The 16,520-nt window shown below is 43.2% G+C and overlaps 1 protein-coding gene across 6 annotated transcripts in view; it reads right to left on the minus strand.

Annotated features, from left to right (window-relative positions):
- AAK1 (AP2 associated kinase 1) overlaps nucleotides 1-16,520 on the minus strand; it is an 82,885-nt gene that overhangs the window by 54,268 nt on the left and 12,097 nt on the right. For all 6 annotated transcript variants that reach the window (XM_067312480.1, XM_067312479.1, XM_067312481.1 and 3 more), the window contains exons 2-3: nucleotides 2,747-2,865; nucleotides 1,442-1,550 (exon numbers count right to left, since the gene is read on the minus strand). In XM_067312480.1, coding sequence (XP_067168581.1) covers nucleotides 1,442-1,550; nucleotides 2,747-2,865 — 228 coding nt within the window. The remainder of the gene's footprint in view (nucleotides 1-1,441; nucleotides 1,551-2,746; nucleotides 2,866-16,520) is intronic.

Here is a 16,520-nt window from a genome sequence, read left to right on the forward strand (position 1 = left end):
AAATCAGAAGAGATGGAAAACTTCAGAACTTTTGTAACATGAAATTAAAGAAAAACTGAGCTTCATAGTATAGCTGTGAACATTTTGTACTCTTAAAATGAGTCAAATTCTGCACATAAAAATGAACCGATACGGGTTAGAAGCTATGTTTGTCACAAGAGGAAGAGAGTAACAAGAAAAAATCCAATGTATAATAGCAGTTCCTATGCTTCAGTCTGATTGCAGGAGACCGAGGGAGGTGCGTGCTAAGCCGAGTGTCTGGCAAAGGCAAGCCAAATGAGAAATACCACCTGGCAGCTCTTCTCCTTTGAAGTTGAAGGAAACACCCCAGAAAGAGAAGCCTTACTTTATGTCCCCCAAAACAGGCACAGAAGAGGGGCTAAGGAAGCTGGAAGGAGCACACACTCAAGTGCCATGATTTACACTTCCTTTCACAGCCAAGTCGGCAATGTGAAGCTGAGCATGGATTTAGTAGTGCTGGCTGGCCTCTTCCTTACAACGCTCCTTGTGACTTTCCGGATGAAGCTTACAAGAACTTATGTAATGATTCCATCAGAGAAACTACTCATAAGGTTCTTTGCACCAGCAAACAAACCCAACCCAAGCTAGTTGAGATCCCTGCAGCAAAATGAAGTAGTGAGGAGGTGATGGCAGGACAGAAGGATGTGCTGTACGCATCTAAAGACATTTTAGAACCTAACTGTCCTTGTTACAATGCACCTGGCTTCGGCTAAAAGCTGAGCAGTGCCAAGAGTACTTATTTCCATCAGCTGCCACCATACAAAATAGCCACAGACTTCTGAGGTCACCTGGCCAAAACATTCTTCTTTGCTTAATGCTCCGCTCCTGCGCTAGGCATTGGGGCACAGTATGTGCGTCATTTTCCAAACACCACATCCCAGCCACAAGGGATCAAAGCTTCGGGACAGCTGGAAAAAACTGGAAGGGCCTGCCTGGCTAGAGACAGCGGAGCAAAAAGGGCAGAGGTAAAAGGCATACTTCCTTGGCCTCATACCATCCATTTCAGGCTTCCAGAATAATTCCAAGTAAGGTTGAAATGGAAAAAAGCTTGCAATACAACATAGAGCAGAGAAGAATTTTATTCTGCAACCTGGCAGCTTTAGAAGAGCAGCTGTTTTATGTGAACCAGCCTATGAAGAATACAAGCACCTATTTAAGGGTGCTCTCTCACAGCAGGAGGGATCTAGGGAAATCCGGGGCAGGGGCAAAGGTGGCAACAGTCCTATCAACAGAGTCAACATAGCCTCGCACATCACCCACTTCTCCACCTTTCGTTTTGGCTTCGCTTTGTTCAGAATGGTTTATTGGTATTGAAGGAAGGGCCAGGCCTATGAATAGTTTTCCTAAGGAAAAGGTTGTGCAAGTTTCCCGTAAGGGCTGAAGAGGAACAAATCTACCAACACGCTGAGCCCACACTCACCTCGGCAGAAGTCCATTAGTATCAGCACTTCCCACACGTCGCCGCTGCTTACTGAGTTTATACTGGAATCAATGTATCCAACAATATTCTTGTGGCCAGACAGATCTCGCTGCAAGACAAATATATTCCAAGTATAAAAGCTGCAACTCCCAGCTTCACACACACTTGCAGGAACAGTAGCCAGGCCAGTTCCTCTGTTCTATGTTCAGCTTCACCAGTAAAAGAAATCACGATTCTAGTGGACAAGTTTTGCTCTCTGCTGCACTTTTTGCAATCCTACAGCATTACAGTTCAGCTCAAAATACTTCTTTACTACACAAAAGCAAGGGAAGAAGCAAAGATTTCCTTTAAGTGCTGTACTGGTTCTTCAGGACAAAGATTAGCACTTCAGATAGGATTCAGTACAGGAATGAGCAGACCAGTTGAGTAAGACTGTCTCTCTCTCACCGCCACCTTCCAGGTTAGCCACACATTTTGAAGAGGCACCGGAGACAAACAACGGAAAGCACTGGCAAGCAAAATGCCAGTAAACAAGCTCTGTGAGCATAGCTAAAACCTTCGATGTAAGATCTAATCTCAACTTTTTCCACATAGCATTAGCTATGGTGACGAAAAAGCATGCCCAAAAGCTTTACTGCACTATTGCACAAACTCCAGAAGTTATTTTAAAGGTACTAACCTAACTAAAAGCTGCTTCAAGAAACACACTCAGAATTGCTACAGGTAAGGGCTTCTGACATGAAGATCCTCTATCTCAAACCAATACCTCATGTTATAAATTAGCAGAATGAGGGTTTTGTGTTTCCTTCCCCACCTTGCAATCACTCTAAAAGTTCATCACAATCTTTGAATGCAATTTCAAACATGGAAATGCCCATGTTTATCAGGTATCAGCCAAGATGCTCTCTAAGCTTAAAATAGCTATCTTATCGTACAACTCCTTGCATCTAATAATAAAAGAGAAACACCCCCAAATCACACTCACCACTGCAGCTCTTCCCATTCCCATTAAGTCATGGGGTTGAAATACAAGCTTTTTGCCCTTCTTTATTTTTCTCAGATTCCCTCTCCTTTTTCAGTTTGTTTCTTTCTTGACCAAACTATTTCAATTTTAAATAATTCAACCCAAGATTTTCAGGCAGTCATGCAACTCCAGGAGCTAGGTCTCTCCAAAAATAATAATGATAATCTTGTTAAGAAAACCCACAGAGTTTACAACACTAGACAGATCACAACCAGACGGTGACAGGGCTCTCGGGCCATTCCACTCCCAGTCTGGAACCCCAGTGCAAAGTGGTGACTTACCATAATTTGGATTTCTCTTTTGCAGACTTGCAAGTCGTACTCGTTATTGACGTACATCCGTTTCAGGGCACATTTCACCCCATTGTTCGTCCTTACAAGAAACACTATTGCAAATCCACCTGCGGAAGACACAAAACACCACATTCGGTAACAGAGAAACCCCTCGGTCCCTGCTGTCTGCTGAAGGAGAAGGACATGCAGCAGCTACAAATGGTGGGAGTACCCCTTCGATCAGCTTAGTGCCCCAGCTTACATCTTAGCCTAGACAGTTATTTCGGGAAACTTAAAAACACACACCAAAAACAACCACAACGCTAAAAGGGCAAATCTTCAACTAATGGAAGCAAAGTTAACAGTTACCATCTCAATAATAACGAGCAATTACCAGTTACTTGTCCTGCCATATAGTCCGTCACTGCTCCATTAGTTTTCATTAGGAAGAGCAAAGCTGAAGTATAATCGCAGTGTTGCCTTGGATAGAAATCAGAGCTACGAAACATTCACAGAATTACTAAAGGCCTAAACTTAAAAGGCTTCCCAACTTCTGAAGTATCTCTGAGTTACATTACAAAACTGATTGGTGCAAGAAGCAGTACAACCCATCTCCTATATGTGGTTTGATGTTAGTGCTTTTAAAAAAAAGGACAGAAGAATAAGGAAAAAAAAACAAAACAAAACAACCCATACAGTTTATTGGGTGGTCACTGCTATTCGTCAAGCCAAGACTCCCAAGACATACTTGACTTGTTTAGGATGAAGCCTTTCATATCTGTTACCAATGCATCAAAATAAAAGGGTTTTTTCATTCGTAGTCCTGGACAGAAATAGGAAGCAGACTGAGGATGGAGGCACGCAGGCTTCAAAGTTTAGCACCTGGCTCTCAGATATCAGAAGGAATCAGAACAAAAGAGTCGCACGTATCCAAGTAGCGAAGAAGTGATACACAAGGGAAAAATGGGAAGCATGATAACATTTTCAATGCTATAGCCCAACAGCAGTTTATTCGCTCTTTTACCTGAAGTTACAGCAAATATTTCTTTCATGTTTAAGGATATCTAAAGAATCAGCCCAGTAGTAAGTCATTATTTGGTGCTGCTGTAGCATTCAGGAGTCTCAGTATGCAAAGAGCTGTAGTTACTACGCACCATAAAAAGCTAGTCACATCCCAAAGAGCTCTTGTAGAAGAGGTTTGAGCCCTTTGGTGATTCTCACTGTCTCCTCTTTTCCTACAAGCTGCCAGAAACCACCAGGGCAACAATACATACATGGTTATGTTTGACATGTTTGCATATAATTATTACTAATGGTTATCTGGCATCCAACTGGTTTCTTCCTATTGTGTGAAAAGCGACAAGCAAAACAGCCACATATCGGGTAAAGTTTAGCGTTAAAATAGATCGCATTTGACAATGCCCGTCTTGCAATATCTGGTGCTTACAAGCTGTTCACAAATCCAACAACATAGCCATACGGCCCATTGAAGCTACTACTAAAATTGAAAATATTTTTTACCAAGAAGAGACTGAAGAAGAACAAGTGACCAGACAACGCTGCTATGTCCAAAGTACAACACTCCTCGCTTCTGTTATCAAACAGCTTTTAACACACCCATTATAGCCCATCTTCCAAAAACCCACAGAAGAGTTAGACATGCAAATAGCATGTGTGTCAGCACTGGAGCTGTTAAAAAAAAATCTCTTTGCATGCAAAGTCCTTCATTTTACACATCATAATGTGTCGTAACAACTAGACTTACAGGATTTTCCAGGGAAGTTGCATTGGCTTTTAGGGGTAGAGCTAATGGGCAGCACCCCAGAGAAACTGCAAGATAGATGCAGCAGATGAGGGAGTATGGGGGAAAAAGAGTGGGAAAATTTCAGTGAAGGTTCTTAAAACTATAACCAGGCTCCAAAATGGATATTAAAATTCAGGAAAAATAGGACATGGCCCTGGGATACAGCAAGCCATACAGATGCTGCTCAACCCTGCCAGAGAGCATTTTAAAACTCTTGTTATGGAGGGCCTCATTTCTTCTGAGTGCTCAAATTGAGTCACAAAAATAACACCACTCCCCCCCCCCCTTAAGCTGCTTCAAGTTGAGGATCTCAAATTACAAGCCATTTTTAAAAACTCCTAAACGCGCAGTGGTAGCCTTATTGTTCTATCCTAGCCACATTCGGTTCAGTTCTGGAGGACACACACATCGCACTGCGCTATCTTTAGTTCAACGGATGTCCATATTGAAGAAAGCATGAGAGCACTCTAATGATTTTTTTCCCCCCCCTCTTACAGCCTTTAATGGATTCACTAGATAATAAGGGACTCATACCCAGCATGATCTCCCTCGTCCCTACATTTTCAAAACATTGTGTTTTTTAAAATCATCAGGTTTGGGCTTATTTTCCACTTTCCGTATAACTTTCCATGGACCACAGATGTACTCTAGAGGAAACGTTAAACAAACGAACAAAACACCCACATTTTTTATTAGAGTCTCAGTCATTATCAAAACTTTTTTGGAATCACAAGAGGTTTTTTTCTGTTTTTGTTTTTTTAATGAGAAATTTGGAGGGGACCCATCAGAAGCCTCCCCTCCCTTCCCGGAGCTCAGTTCTCTCCTCGCAGCCCCAAAGGCCAGAAGGATACTGTATCTCTGTTTACAGTCCTACACTGGGCAGAAAGAAACATGAGCTGAGCAGCAAAAATAGATTAATTAAACTTTAAAAACGCAGATCCACTAAATTCAAGGTCTGTTTTCTCCTTTTAAACATTTGCTTTAGTTGCAGTGGGACTGGTACCTCTTCAGACCAACTGCTAATGTCTCATCAGCAAAGTTCTCCTTAAAGCATCCTTCTTCTCGCCCAGTTCCTTGTCCCGGTGCCAATTAATGGAGTCACTCCCAGAGCACCCTTGCTAGAAAATGTACATCCTGCTACTGTTCTTACAAGCAGCCAGGGCCAACTGGCAAAGAAAAGTACAGTCTACGCAACACAGAACATCGCTAAACCGTCCTCATCCCAAGAGCTCAAAAGAAACAAAAATTTAGGATCTAAAGTCACCTAAGAAGTTAATGCTCTCTGGTACAGGACTGCAACATCAACACATTAGGACTTAACTGCTGTGTCCTGGAGCATCTTCCAAACAGAGCAACGAGAGCTAAACAAGTCAGGTAGAACCACATCCGAGAAAGAAAATGGAAACGTTTGCCGAGAAGTTGTCATACGTACTGACGTAACAGTGCTTATGCAAGTCGCAGGAAAGTTACAGCCTCGTGTCCTTTTCCTTTTCTCCATTATCTTAAACTCCTGCAAACTTCAGCTGACACCACCACAGATGGAAGCTGTTCAAAATAAGTTAAGTTATTTTGCTTGAAACTACACCTACCAATTTGGTTACTTTATTATTAAACTCCCACTGACTGCAGATTAAAGCATGACAATTTTTCTACTAGCAAAAGCAGCATGCTTCTCTCTAGAGAAAACAAGTATTGATTTAATCACGGTGTATAGCAATCTTGTACAAGAATCTAGAGCAAGTGACTTTGCCACAAGAGAAGCAAGATTTGACGATTCACATCCATTCAAGAGAGGGTGCATAAGTTTTACTTCCTAAATGTCTATTACATCATCTGATCTGATTGCCTCAGTTAAAAACAGACCATAACATTCCTTCCAAATAACCATTTATTGAGCCCAGTTTTTGATTGTACCCAAGATATCATCCAGGAAATTGTAACAAAATTAAGAATTTAACTGCTCTCGGGTATTCGTTCCACATTTAAATCAGAAATGTTGTAAAAATGCCACCCTAACTTGAATTTATCCGGATTTATCATTTTATTACGCCTTTTGCTGCTACTTGGCTTCAGCACCCCCAGCTTTGCACGCAGAGAACGGGACTGCAAAACACGCAGTAAAACAGCACAAGAACGGTTGAAAGGGAAAAAGGGAAGCGTAAAGGGTACAAAGAACAGGGATTTCTCACTGCATTCTTCATACACGAATGGCTTCAAGAAATTCAAGATCAAAGCCCATTTGCAAGACATGTGGGCCAGTGTTCAAAAATGCTGAACACCTACACCTACAAACGGGCTTCCAAAGGAAGCAGCAGGTGCGCAGACGTACAGCGCAGAGAAATCAGGCCACCGGTTTTCACGCATCGCGCACATGTTTACAGAAACAAGGCTTGACCGTATTTGCATGACGAAGCAAGTCAGAGCTACCACAGGAATCCTTTCCCTTACAGGAGAGTGTTTCAGCCTGCAGGTTGTTCCAGGCCAAGGTCATAGGTATACCTGTTTTGGGGTTCTCCATAAAACAATTGCTGTGTATCTGAATGTCTGCAAGTGACAGGGATGCCCCTAGTGATCTGAACCTTTTAGGTTAATTTCCTTTTAGATCTCCTCTCCAAAAGGAGACCTTAGTTTGAAGCTCTGTTCTACCCTTCGCTTCAAAAGTCCCTCACACATTTATTACCTACTGCTTCACTACATATAGGGATGATTTGCGAACCACACATCTTGCTCTGGAAGGCCGTGCTCACCCCAAACTGTCGAATTCCAAAACAAAAAAATAATAAAGGTAAAACAGCACTGCATCATCATTTTAAGGTTAGAGGTTAACATCTGTAAATAGGTTACTAGCCAATACACTTGAAGCATTTTGAAGCACTTGAAGCCTTTTTATTGGCAACTGTGGCCAATAATTCAGACTAATGCTAAAAGAGGTGTCCCAGAAGGACCTATACTTCTATAGCTTTAGCAGCAACTTTGTTGGTAAGCAGCAGACAGAAAATTCAGTTCACATTTTCAGCAAGGTATTACAGAGAACAGGGGAAGGAGGGCCCAGAAGACTGCCGAAAGCTCTGCCTGGCAGCATGAGCCTGCCCAGAACAGTAATGCCGTTCAACACAGTCCGAGGAAGGGGCCGAGCTACCAAGCACCTGGACAGCAGCCAACACTGCCTAAGGAAGACTTTCTAGTGGACTTGGATCATTCTTTCACCTACTATGCAGTGCTACTCAGTAAAGAACGGGCCTGTTTGCAGAAGACCATGAGCATCTTCTCCTATGGGTTTCAATGGGAAGGATGGGCACTGCCCAGCTCTCAACGACTGCCAAGGGAGGCCTGGTCACTGCTGTATTGAACAAGCAGATTTTGGTTAGACCAGTCACCCAGCACTCATCTGAACGCTGATGGCTTTTCACAACATCATGTTGGAATTAAGGCACTTATTTCAGCTTTTCACTGTCTTGTGAACAGCTGCTCCCCACTGTTACACCCCTTCTCCTTGCACACGACATACCTACTACACTACCAGCCTGGCAGCCCCAAGGATTACTTCCAGTTGCCAAAGTCTCACAACACAACCAGTTTCTCCCTAGTTATCCCAGTCCAACCCCCAACTTTGCTAAATTTGGGCAAAATTGGAAGAAAATAGATCAAAGAAGAGTTGTCAAGCAATTATGAAGCACTACCAGCTGCCCATTACAGGACCATTCACTTCTCAGTGACCAGCAAGCAAGACAACCCTTTGAATGGCAAGACATCGCCAGCTTTGATGTAATATGCCAGCTCCAATATGATACCTAGCCATGCCAGGATTCGTGCAACTCCAAGGCAGCCAAGGTCAGCTCAAGAGCCTCTGCTGCCTCAAGCCAAGTTAGACAGCTATGCCATATGCATGGCCAGGGAGGGTAGGTCATGTACAAGAGAAAGCTTAGAAACAAAGTAATCCAGGCACTAGGAACATCATCACCGTCTGTCTTTGCAAGTGGAGCATTTTTTCCAGTACAGGTATGGAAAGCAAAAGGGAAGAGATTAATCTGGGCTTCACATGAAACAAAACAAAACAAAAACAAACATGGAGACTTTGCAAGCACCAGAAGGGAGAGAAGCAAGAAATAAGCCTGCGGGTCGATTCAGAGGACATTCTCCCTTACGTTCAAAACCAAGGGCCCATGGTTAAAAGTTTTGAAGGGAATTAAACTCCTTCCCCATAAAGCTGGCAGAAGCTAAAATACAGCTCTTATTCTGAAACATAAAAGAATATTTATATGCCCATCCTTATGCATGCTCAAGATGTATTGACCTCCTTCTGCAGGTAGTACACAGTCAGCATTACAATCATCATCAACTTACAGCTGGCAACAGCCACAGGAATCATGGGGACCGTCAGTGTCTTTTGCACTTAGCCCTGCATTCCTGTCCACCGCCGTGTATCACTACGAGAGCACAGAAACGTGGCTGTCTCACCACGCACTGCTGGCCTGACTGCTTGTGCTAACCGCTTTTCAGATGAGCTGAAATAAATAAATAAATAGTAGATAATAAGGGAAGTTCCAATTATCTCCAGTCAATACAGATGCCAGAGCAATTTTCCACGAGGGCTTGTGCAAGCCTACTGGCCAATTTCCAATGCTTGTAGTTATATTTTCAGCCCTTCTGTAATTTCAGCAGGATGCAGAACTCTTCACAGTCAGGGAAGCTCTGCTAAACTAGGTAAAACCAGCCGCATAAAGCTGCACGTAATCCCCTCTCTTGCCCCCTCACGAGAGCAGAGCGAGGTAAGAAGATAAGATCCCACTGCACGTACACACTTCGAGTGCATTAGACTAAAAATCCCTACACAAGCCTGGAGTACTCCTGCAACCAGTAAGTCACAGGCAGTCAGCAACGTCCACCTGAAAACAAGCCTAAGATGTTATTTGTAAGCTGATGTTGCACTAGCTGACAGTGGCGCTCCCCGCTTTCCTCACAGACAAGTTGTGATTTATACTGAACATGAAAGAAGGGGAAAAGCTGTCACAAAAGAGAGCAACGCTTCAGCAGATGTTCTGTCCAACTATCCCAGTGTCTTCCAGGGCTTCTGCAGCATTTGAATCCCAAAGACCAGTGACGATATGGAGAGGGCTCACAAGCCACCTAAAGACACTGTTACACTACAGAGCGCCTTACGGGAGCTATGAGTCTGGACTAGGATTTTGGTTTGTCAGGCCAAAACTTTGTGCAGCGGGCATCAGAGGTGAGCTCTCCTCCGCTCTGAGCACCTCCAGCCTGTCTCATTTGCTTCCTGCTGTACAAATTCATTGCTTCAGAGCAGCAGCTGAGTTTTGCAGCTGCATGGCTCAGTGTTTGAAGCAAGGACAGGACAAGAGGTCTACCACCTCATCCAAGGCAACTTTAGGCAAGGCATTTGAAATATCTTTGTGTAGAAAACAGGAACAGCAAATCATAAAGGTTGGTAGAGCCAGAATGCCTGTTGCAGCCCTGGGACACAGACACAATACAACAGTATTCCCAAAGCCCTATCTTGGGGAAGAAAAGAGCAGAGGAGAAAACAGGTAGAGTCTGGACTACTATAAGCTCCTGAATCATTAAAATTGTTTTAGGCAACTGGAACAAAACACTTAAGAGATTTCATACAACACTGAATAACAGCGCTATTACAACAGTCCAACTTGCTTCAATATTTAAATACTTCAGATGCAATGGAATTCAGTTACTCCAACTCAACTGTAGGTGAATTTGTTATAAGAGATTAAAGCACCAGTTTAATCAGCACTTTAGAAGTGCGGAAGAAAGATATGCCAGATTCATACTCAAGGGTAAAAATCCTTTCCAAAAGTCCTTTTGTTTCCTGGTTATCAAACATCCTTTAGAAAAAGGTATTGGCAGATTCTAAAAACCTATCAGCACAAGTTGCTGTTAATTTAGCATCTATGCTATAGAAATAAAAATCTCTCTCAGACATAACTCATTCCGAGACCCCCTCCCAAACAGCATTGTTAGGGTATCTTCACACACAATCCACTGTTTGAGCTGCATTTAGGTTCTGCTCCAGATCCTCAAATACACCCTATTAGATAATCATGTGAACAGCGAAGAAGAAAACAAGGTATTACTGCAGCCAGGTTTTGCGACTGCCAGACCACAGGCCCCCACAACAAGCCTCGTTTTGTTAACGCTGAGCCAAAAAACAGCAAGTTCAGCCCAGAGGAACCCTCTCAAGCTTGACAGTGGCTGAAACATCAACTCGGACCATATAACTTGAGTTAATCATAGCCCAGAAAAGGCCTAGCTGGACTCTGCCCTATACGCATGAACTGAAAAGCGGGTTAGACTTCAGAGTCTGCAGGGTCAAACCCCATTTCACAAAAGACACTGCCTTGTACATGTTATCCTGCTACACTGATCCACCACCCTCCCCTGCAAGAGGCATCAGGGGAGCTGACAAAGTAGAAATGCCATCATCCAGAGATGATTAGGTCATTAGGCAGAACACCCCCTTTTTGAAATCCATGCCGAAAACACCTTCCAGAGACCCAAGCGCTGTTTACACAGGAGGACATGAGACACGTAGCATGACCTCCTCCTCGCTGCATATTTGAGCTTCTTAAGCGCAAAAACATCTTGACAGCATATATGCATCTTCCTTCTGCAAACATTTTCAAGCTTTGTTTTAGATCACATCCCTCTTCCTCCCCACACCCCCAAGGTTACATTGGATGATCCAAAAGCAGCCAGGTTTGAGGAGAAATCGCTTCTCTTCTTGGTTAAGTCACTGTGCTGGAAGGAGCCAACTACCAAATCATGAATTCCAGCTGGGGGTGGGAGAGGGACAAAATCACTACATGATTTTAAATTTGCTCTATCATCCTTCTACAAGTAACTTAAAAATATCTGGAACTACCACAGTTCCTGATAAACATTCTGGATACCGCAAAAAGCTTTACTCTTCAGGGATGAAATTCTTTTCTGAGCTGGACAAACAATGCATGTGGGTTTTGACTGAAATGTTTCCAACTTTCTGTATTTTAATAAGCTCTCTCTCACCCACCTCGAGGCTCCATGTGTGAGACGGCCCATGGTGTTTTAGCACCGAAGCTGAGGGGACAGCCAAGTTTTCCTTCAGATGTCCCCAGCAACTGCCCCAGGAATATTTAGCCTGCAGGAAGAGCCAGCAAGGCATTTTAAGCTCCCAGTTGTGCTAGCAGGCACTTAAAATTAAGTGCTTTGCTGAACCAGGCACAAAGCCATTCCTCATTTGCACAATCCAAATACTTATCGATTTGTACCCATCAAGAATTATGTCATATTTTGCCTTATCTTACAAGCCAGAAGAACTTCCTTAGCATTTTCTTTCCTAAGTACAAGGGGCAGGCTCACTTGAACCGCTTTTTTTTTTTCCCCCTTCCTCCTCTCTCCAAAGTCAGGACGCTGCGATCCAGTTGCAGGAAAACCATATCAACTCCCTTGCACAGTGTATTTGCAGCCCACCATTCCTGAAACGTTGCTAAAACATAAGTTCCCGGCACTTCTTTTGTTTCATGGCTGTAGCCACAGGCAGCTGACACACAGACACTGCACATTACCCGTCACTGGGCATCATCGCTTGGCAACACCAGAACCATTTTCCCTCTGCTGCTGTACTGAGAAAGCCATCCAGCACCTCTGACACCTCCCTCCAGCTGGAATAACATGCGGTCATTTAACACAAAATAGGTTTCCCCCCAGTTCGTTATACATAACAGCCGTTCTTGACCACAAAGGACCCAGATATTCACATCTTTTCCAGGAACAGAAATGGCTTCAGCAAACCACAATTTTGGAATCACTTGCCCTTTGCTATGAAGGAAAAAAGGCCAAGGAAAATACTTAGGGCAAAGTTGAGCAATACAATCATCTGTAATCATCTTGAACAAAGGCCAAGTTCAGCCAAGGTTAGTATCAAGCTCTGTAAGCACATCAGGGAAAAAGCACCAAGATGTGCTAACACTTCTCTCTTCTACAGCTCTCAGTGTTAGTTTTGAGCACAGAGGTGGATGAATAACCTGGTCTCAGTTCTGCCCAGCTATAAGCCGAGGATGGAAAGGGCCAAGTGACTCATATGTAGATAGACAGGGAAAGGAAAAAAAGTCAAGGTCTTCCAGGGTTCTCTCCTCAGACTGCACTGTGGATGCTGAACTGCAGAGAGTTTCTGAAAGAGCTCCCGTTACTTCTAAAAAACTGTTACTGAGCATCACAACACAAGTCTTGCTGTCAAGTAGAGACCAGCCCAGCAGCTACTGCAAAAGGCTCCACACTCAATCCCAAGAAAATGGGACAAGGCAGCAGTCCTTTGCTGACCATGTTCCATGGGGGATGATATTGGGTCTCCCTTGCCACAGATAAATAGTTGCTGGGTTATTTTTATATGAGATTTTTATTACAGTTCTACTACTCAACTGTGATGGTGCATTAGGATTACAGTGCTATTTTTGTTGGTATTTATCTGCACTGATGTATTCTTTTTGCTGTCTTTCATACCACTTTTCAGTTACCCAGAAGGAAGGTATTAACATGGCATACCTTCTAGAAACTATAGCATTTCAAATCCCATTTCCCCCCCTTCCCTTTTTTAATGCAGCTCCTCCATCACTTCTGGGAAATATCCAGGGCAGGATATTTCACCAAATTCATTTTCTGTTCCAATATTACCCCCTTTTTACTGCCTAATCCTCCCACAATCTGGGACCGTGAATGTGAAGTGTTCTGCCCTTGACCCTTCACAAGGAATTGGAATGGTTGGGATCCACTGTGCATTTTTCCTGCTTTATCAAGCACCTGTAATGCCCTTCAAGTTAGGGAGAGACGCCAGCATTAACACCCTTCCAAAAAAAAAAAAAAAAAAAAAAAAAAAAAAACACCACACACAAACCCCCCAGGACTCATTTTTAAAGCAGTTCAAGGTTTAATTAAGAAGCCACAGTAACCAAGCAGACGTTGCATTAGGGCTGCAACATCCATGATCAGATCTACCACTGGGCAAGGAAAGTAAATGACACTGGTACAATCCAACTTACTCAGCTCAACTTGGAATACACTCTCTGCTTCTGCAGAGGAAGACCTGGGAGTGACGGTGGACAACAAGTTAACCATGAGCCAGCAATGTGCCCTTGTGGCCAAGAAAGCCAACGGCATCCTGGGGTGCATTAGGGCCTTCAGACTTCTGTCTCCAGTGGATCCCTAGCTTTATGACTAACGCACAAAATTTGCGCAACAAGAGGATTTTCTTCTTGCTCTCCACAAAGAGCCACAGTGGTCCAAAGGAGAAAGGTCAGGGATGACAAAATTAATGGACAGAGGTAAGTTTTCTCTACCCTCATTTCACCCTCTCCTAGTTGCAATAGGTGTTGGGGAGCAATAGAGGACTGTCCCACTGAAACAGTGAGGCCCAGTGTCACTGTCTGACATGGGATTTCACCTACCTCAGCCTCTTGCTTAGAAACAGGACTGACTACGCTCATAGCTACTCCTGACATGCCCAGCCAACCTGTTCTTTAACTCCTCTAACACATGCTCCACACACTCTTGAGTGGTTTATCCCTGGCGTGTTGTTATCCTCGCTGTCAGGAAGTCTCACCAAACTCTCCATTGTCCTGGTTTTACTCCCAGTTTCTTATCCTGGGCACCACAGACCTCAACAAGCAACTGGCACTGTTTTCTCCGCCATCGCCTGCACAGCTGGAGGTACAGTACCTGGATACATCTTTTCCGGATTACCTAGCACAAAAAGACTTAAAATAGCAGTGGTTGTTTTAATGGTCTCCTTCCTTTGTTTTTATTGTACTGTTTTATTACTACTTAACGCTGGAATGGAAAGTCATCAAGACACATGGGGTTTGGGATTTAATTAATGTCTGTGACTCATTCTCCCATCCAATTCCATAATCCCTTGGTTATATTAGGGTATTTACACGTTATTTTATATCCATATAAGTGAAGATAATTCACCCTGAAGTTGCACTCACAGAAATCACACAGCATATCCTAGAGCCACAGGCTTGTATAATGTCTCATGAGTAAGCGGTCATAATTCATGTTCCTCTCCCACAGTCCAGGCTACAAAATAAGGATTCTCTTTACGGAGGCCACGCTTTGTTAACAGACTGCAACCTCGAGCATCAAGTAGTGACAGGGCTTTCAGCCACCAGCTGAAGCAGAACAGGCTGTCACACAGAAACCCACAACTATAAACATGGCTTGAGCAGTTTTCTTAAGGTAGCAATGAGAATAGAGGTGAGACACAGGACACACTGCACTGAGACAACAGAACACGCAGCAGACTGTGCAAAACCAGGAAAGCCAGAGTACAAACTCCTGGTCTTACTGCAGGCCATGTTCCTCCAACTTCAAGTGGTGCATGTGTGTGTTTTAAATACTAGAGTCCAGTTCTGAGCAGAAACAAAACAAAACCCCTTATCCACTGCCAACACATTCTCCAGCTGAGAAAAGCAGATAATAATGCTAAACTAAACAGGTCTACTCTCAACTGAGATTTTTCACCTCAAAGGAAATAACAAGCTTTACTTAAAAAAATAAAAAATAAAAAAAGGTCATTTGACTTATGCTAAATCATAACAGTGCCAAGTTTAAGGGACTACTTCAGTCTAAAAGGCCTGCTCCAGGATCTCCTGGTTGCTTCTGGCTCATGAGCATAGTATTTGCAGCAAGCTATTATGATGAACTACACATATTGGGAATATGAACCATTGCTCTCTGCACGGCAGAAAGCAGGGTTTATGCCCTGTACTACAAGGGTTCTCCTTTAGCTCAAGGGCTCTAAAACACAAAGATGCAAGTCCTATAGTCCATGCAGGCCTAATAATTATGAAGGAGATGAGAGCAGAAAAGAAAGCACGGTGCTCACTTTCATGCACAGACGCATCAGACCCCACAAAGTTCACCATGCTCATTACCTCAGAATATTCCCCTGCACAGGGAGTCAAACTCCATTATTAAAAACAAACAAACAGAATAGAACAGCATAAAATCTGGTCAGTTTACAAAACTTTCAATTGTGGGTTAGTCTGCTGCTTTGGAGCTGCTTCCATTGCCCCTAAAAGGCATTTTAAAAGGCTCAACACTGGAGCCAAGATAGAACCGCTCTGGGAAACTCATCAAATCAGATCTTGAAACATCAACCACCAATTAAATAGTCTCAACATTTAAGAGTTATCTTCAGGGCAAAGGAAAAAAAGCAGCACAGCACTAATTCTAGTTGAAAGAGCTTTTTCTGCACAAGTAGGAATGATCAAAATCACTCGAATTTCATCCAAGTTATGACCATTTTAAGTGGCTGAGGAGCCAGAGTTTCAGAACTGCGGGTGGAGCAGATAGCATCTATATAAAACAGAAATGAAACCTCAGGATTTCAAGTCAGGAAACCTGGAACAGGTACAAATACCAGAAACATCAGCCAAGACCTACATCTCCCCAGGTGCGATTCTAGGCAGCTGGAAAGTTAGCTAAGCAAGTGTATTTGCAACAAGGTCAGGAATTTAATAGTGACCATACTCAAAAGAAGGCTGCAATAGTGACACAACAGAAAAGAGTCAGGAGTGCTCCAAGCTAAACTGAACTTAAAGGAAATTAAGCTTTTCATTTTTTAAGTATTTTTAGTTTTACTAAGGAAATTAATTGAAGAGCATCAATGCCAGTTTTATATCAAATTATCCCAGGCTCATCCCACAGGCATGAGGCAAGCTTTGCAAAGTACTCAGACTTTACCTCCCCTCCACGCAGAACACGCAAGGACTGTATATAGCTCATTTCCTCCTTGCAAAAGCTAGGGCTTCGCAGGTTAGGGTCTACTGACAGAGGAGAGCAGTGTCAGGAAATCAAGGGAGACTGTGAGAGCAAACTCTTCCTATTTATATCAATACCAGTTCTGAACAGAGCAGGTCATCAACACAAATAGACCAACCTGTGTTTCACACAGTCTGTGGCAGAGAT

Source organism: Apteryx mantelli, chromosome 29 (assembly GCF_036417845.1).
Source record: "Apteryx mantelli isolate bAptMan1 chromosome 29, bAptMan1.hap1, whole genome shotgun sequence".
Lineage (NCBI taxonomy): Eukaryota > Metazoa > Chordata > Aves > Apterygiformes > Apterygidae > Apteryx > Apteryx mantelli.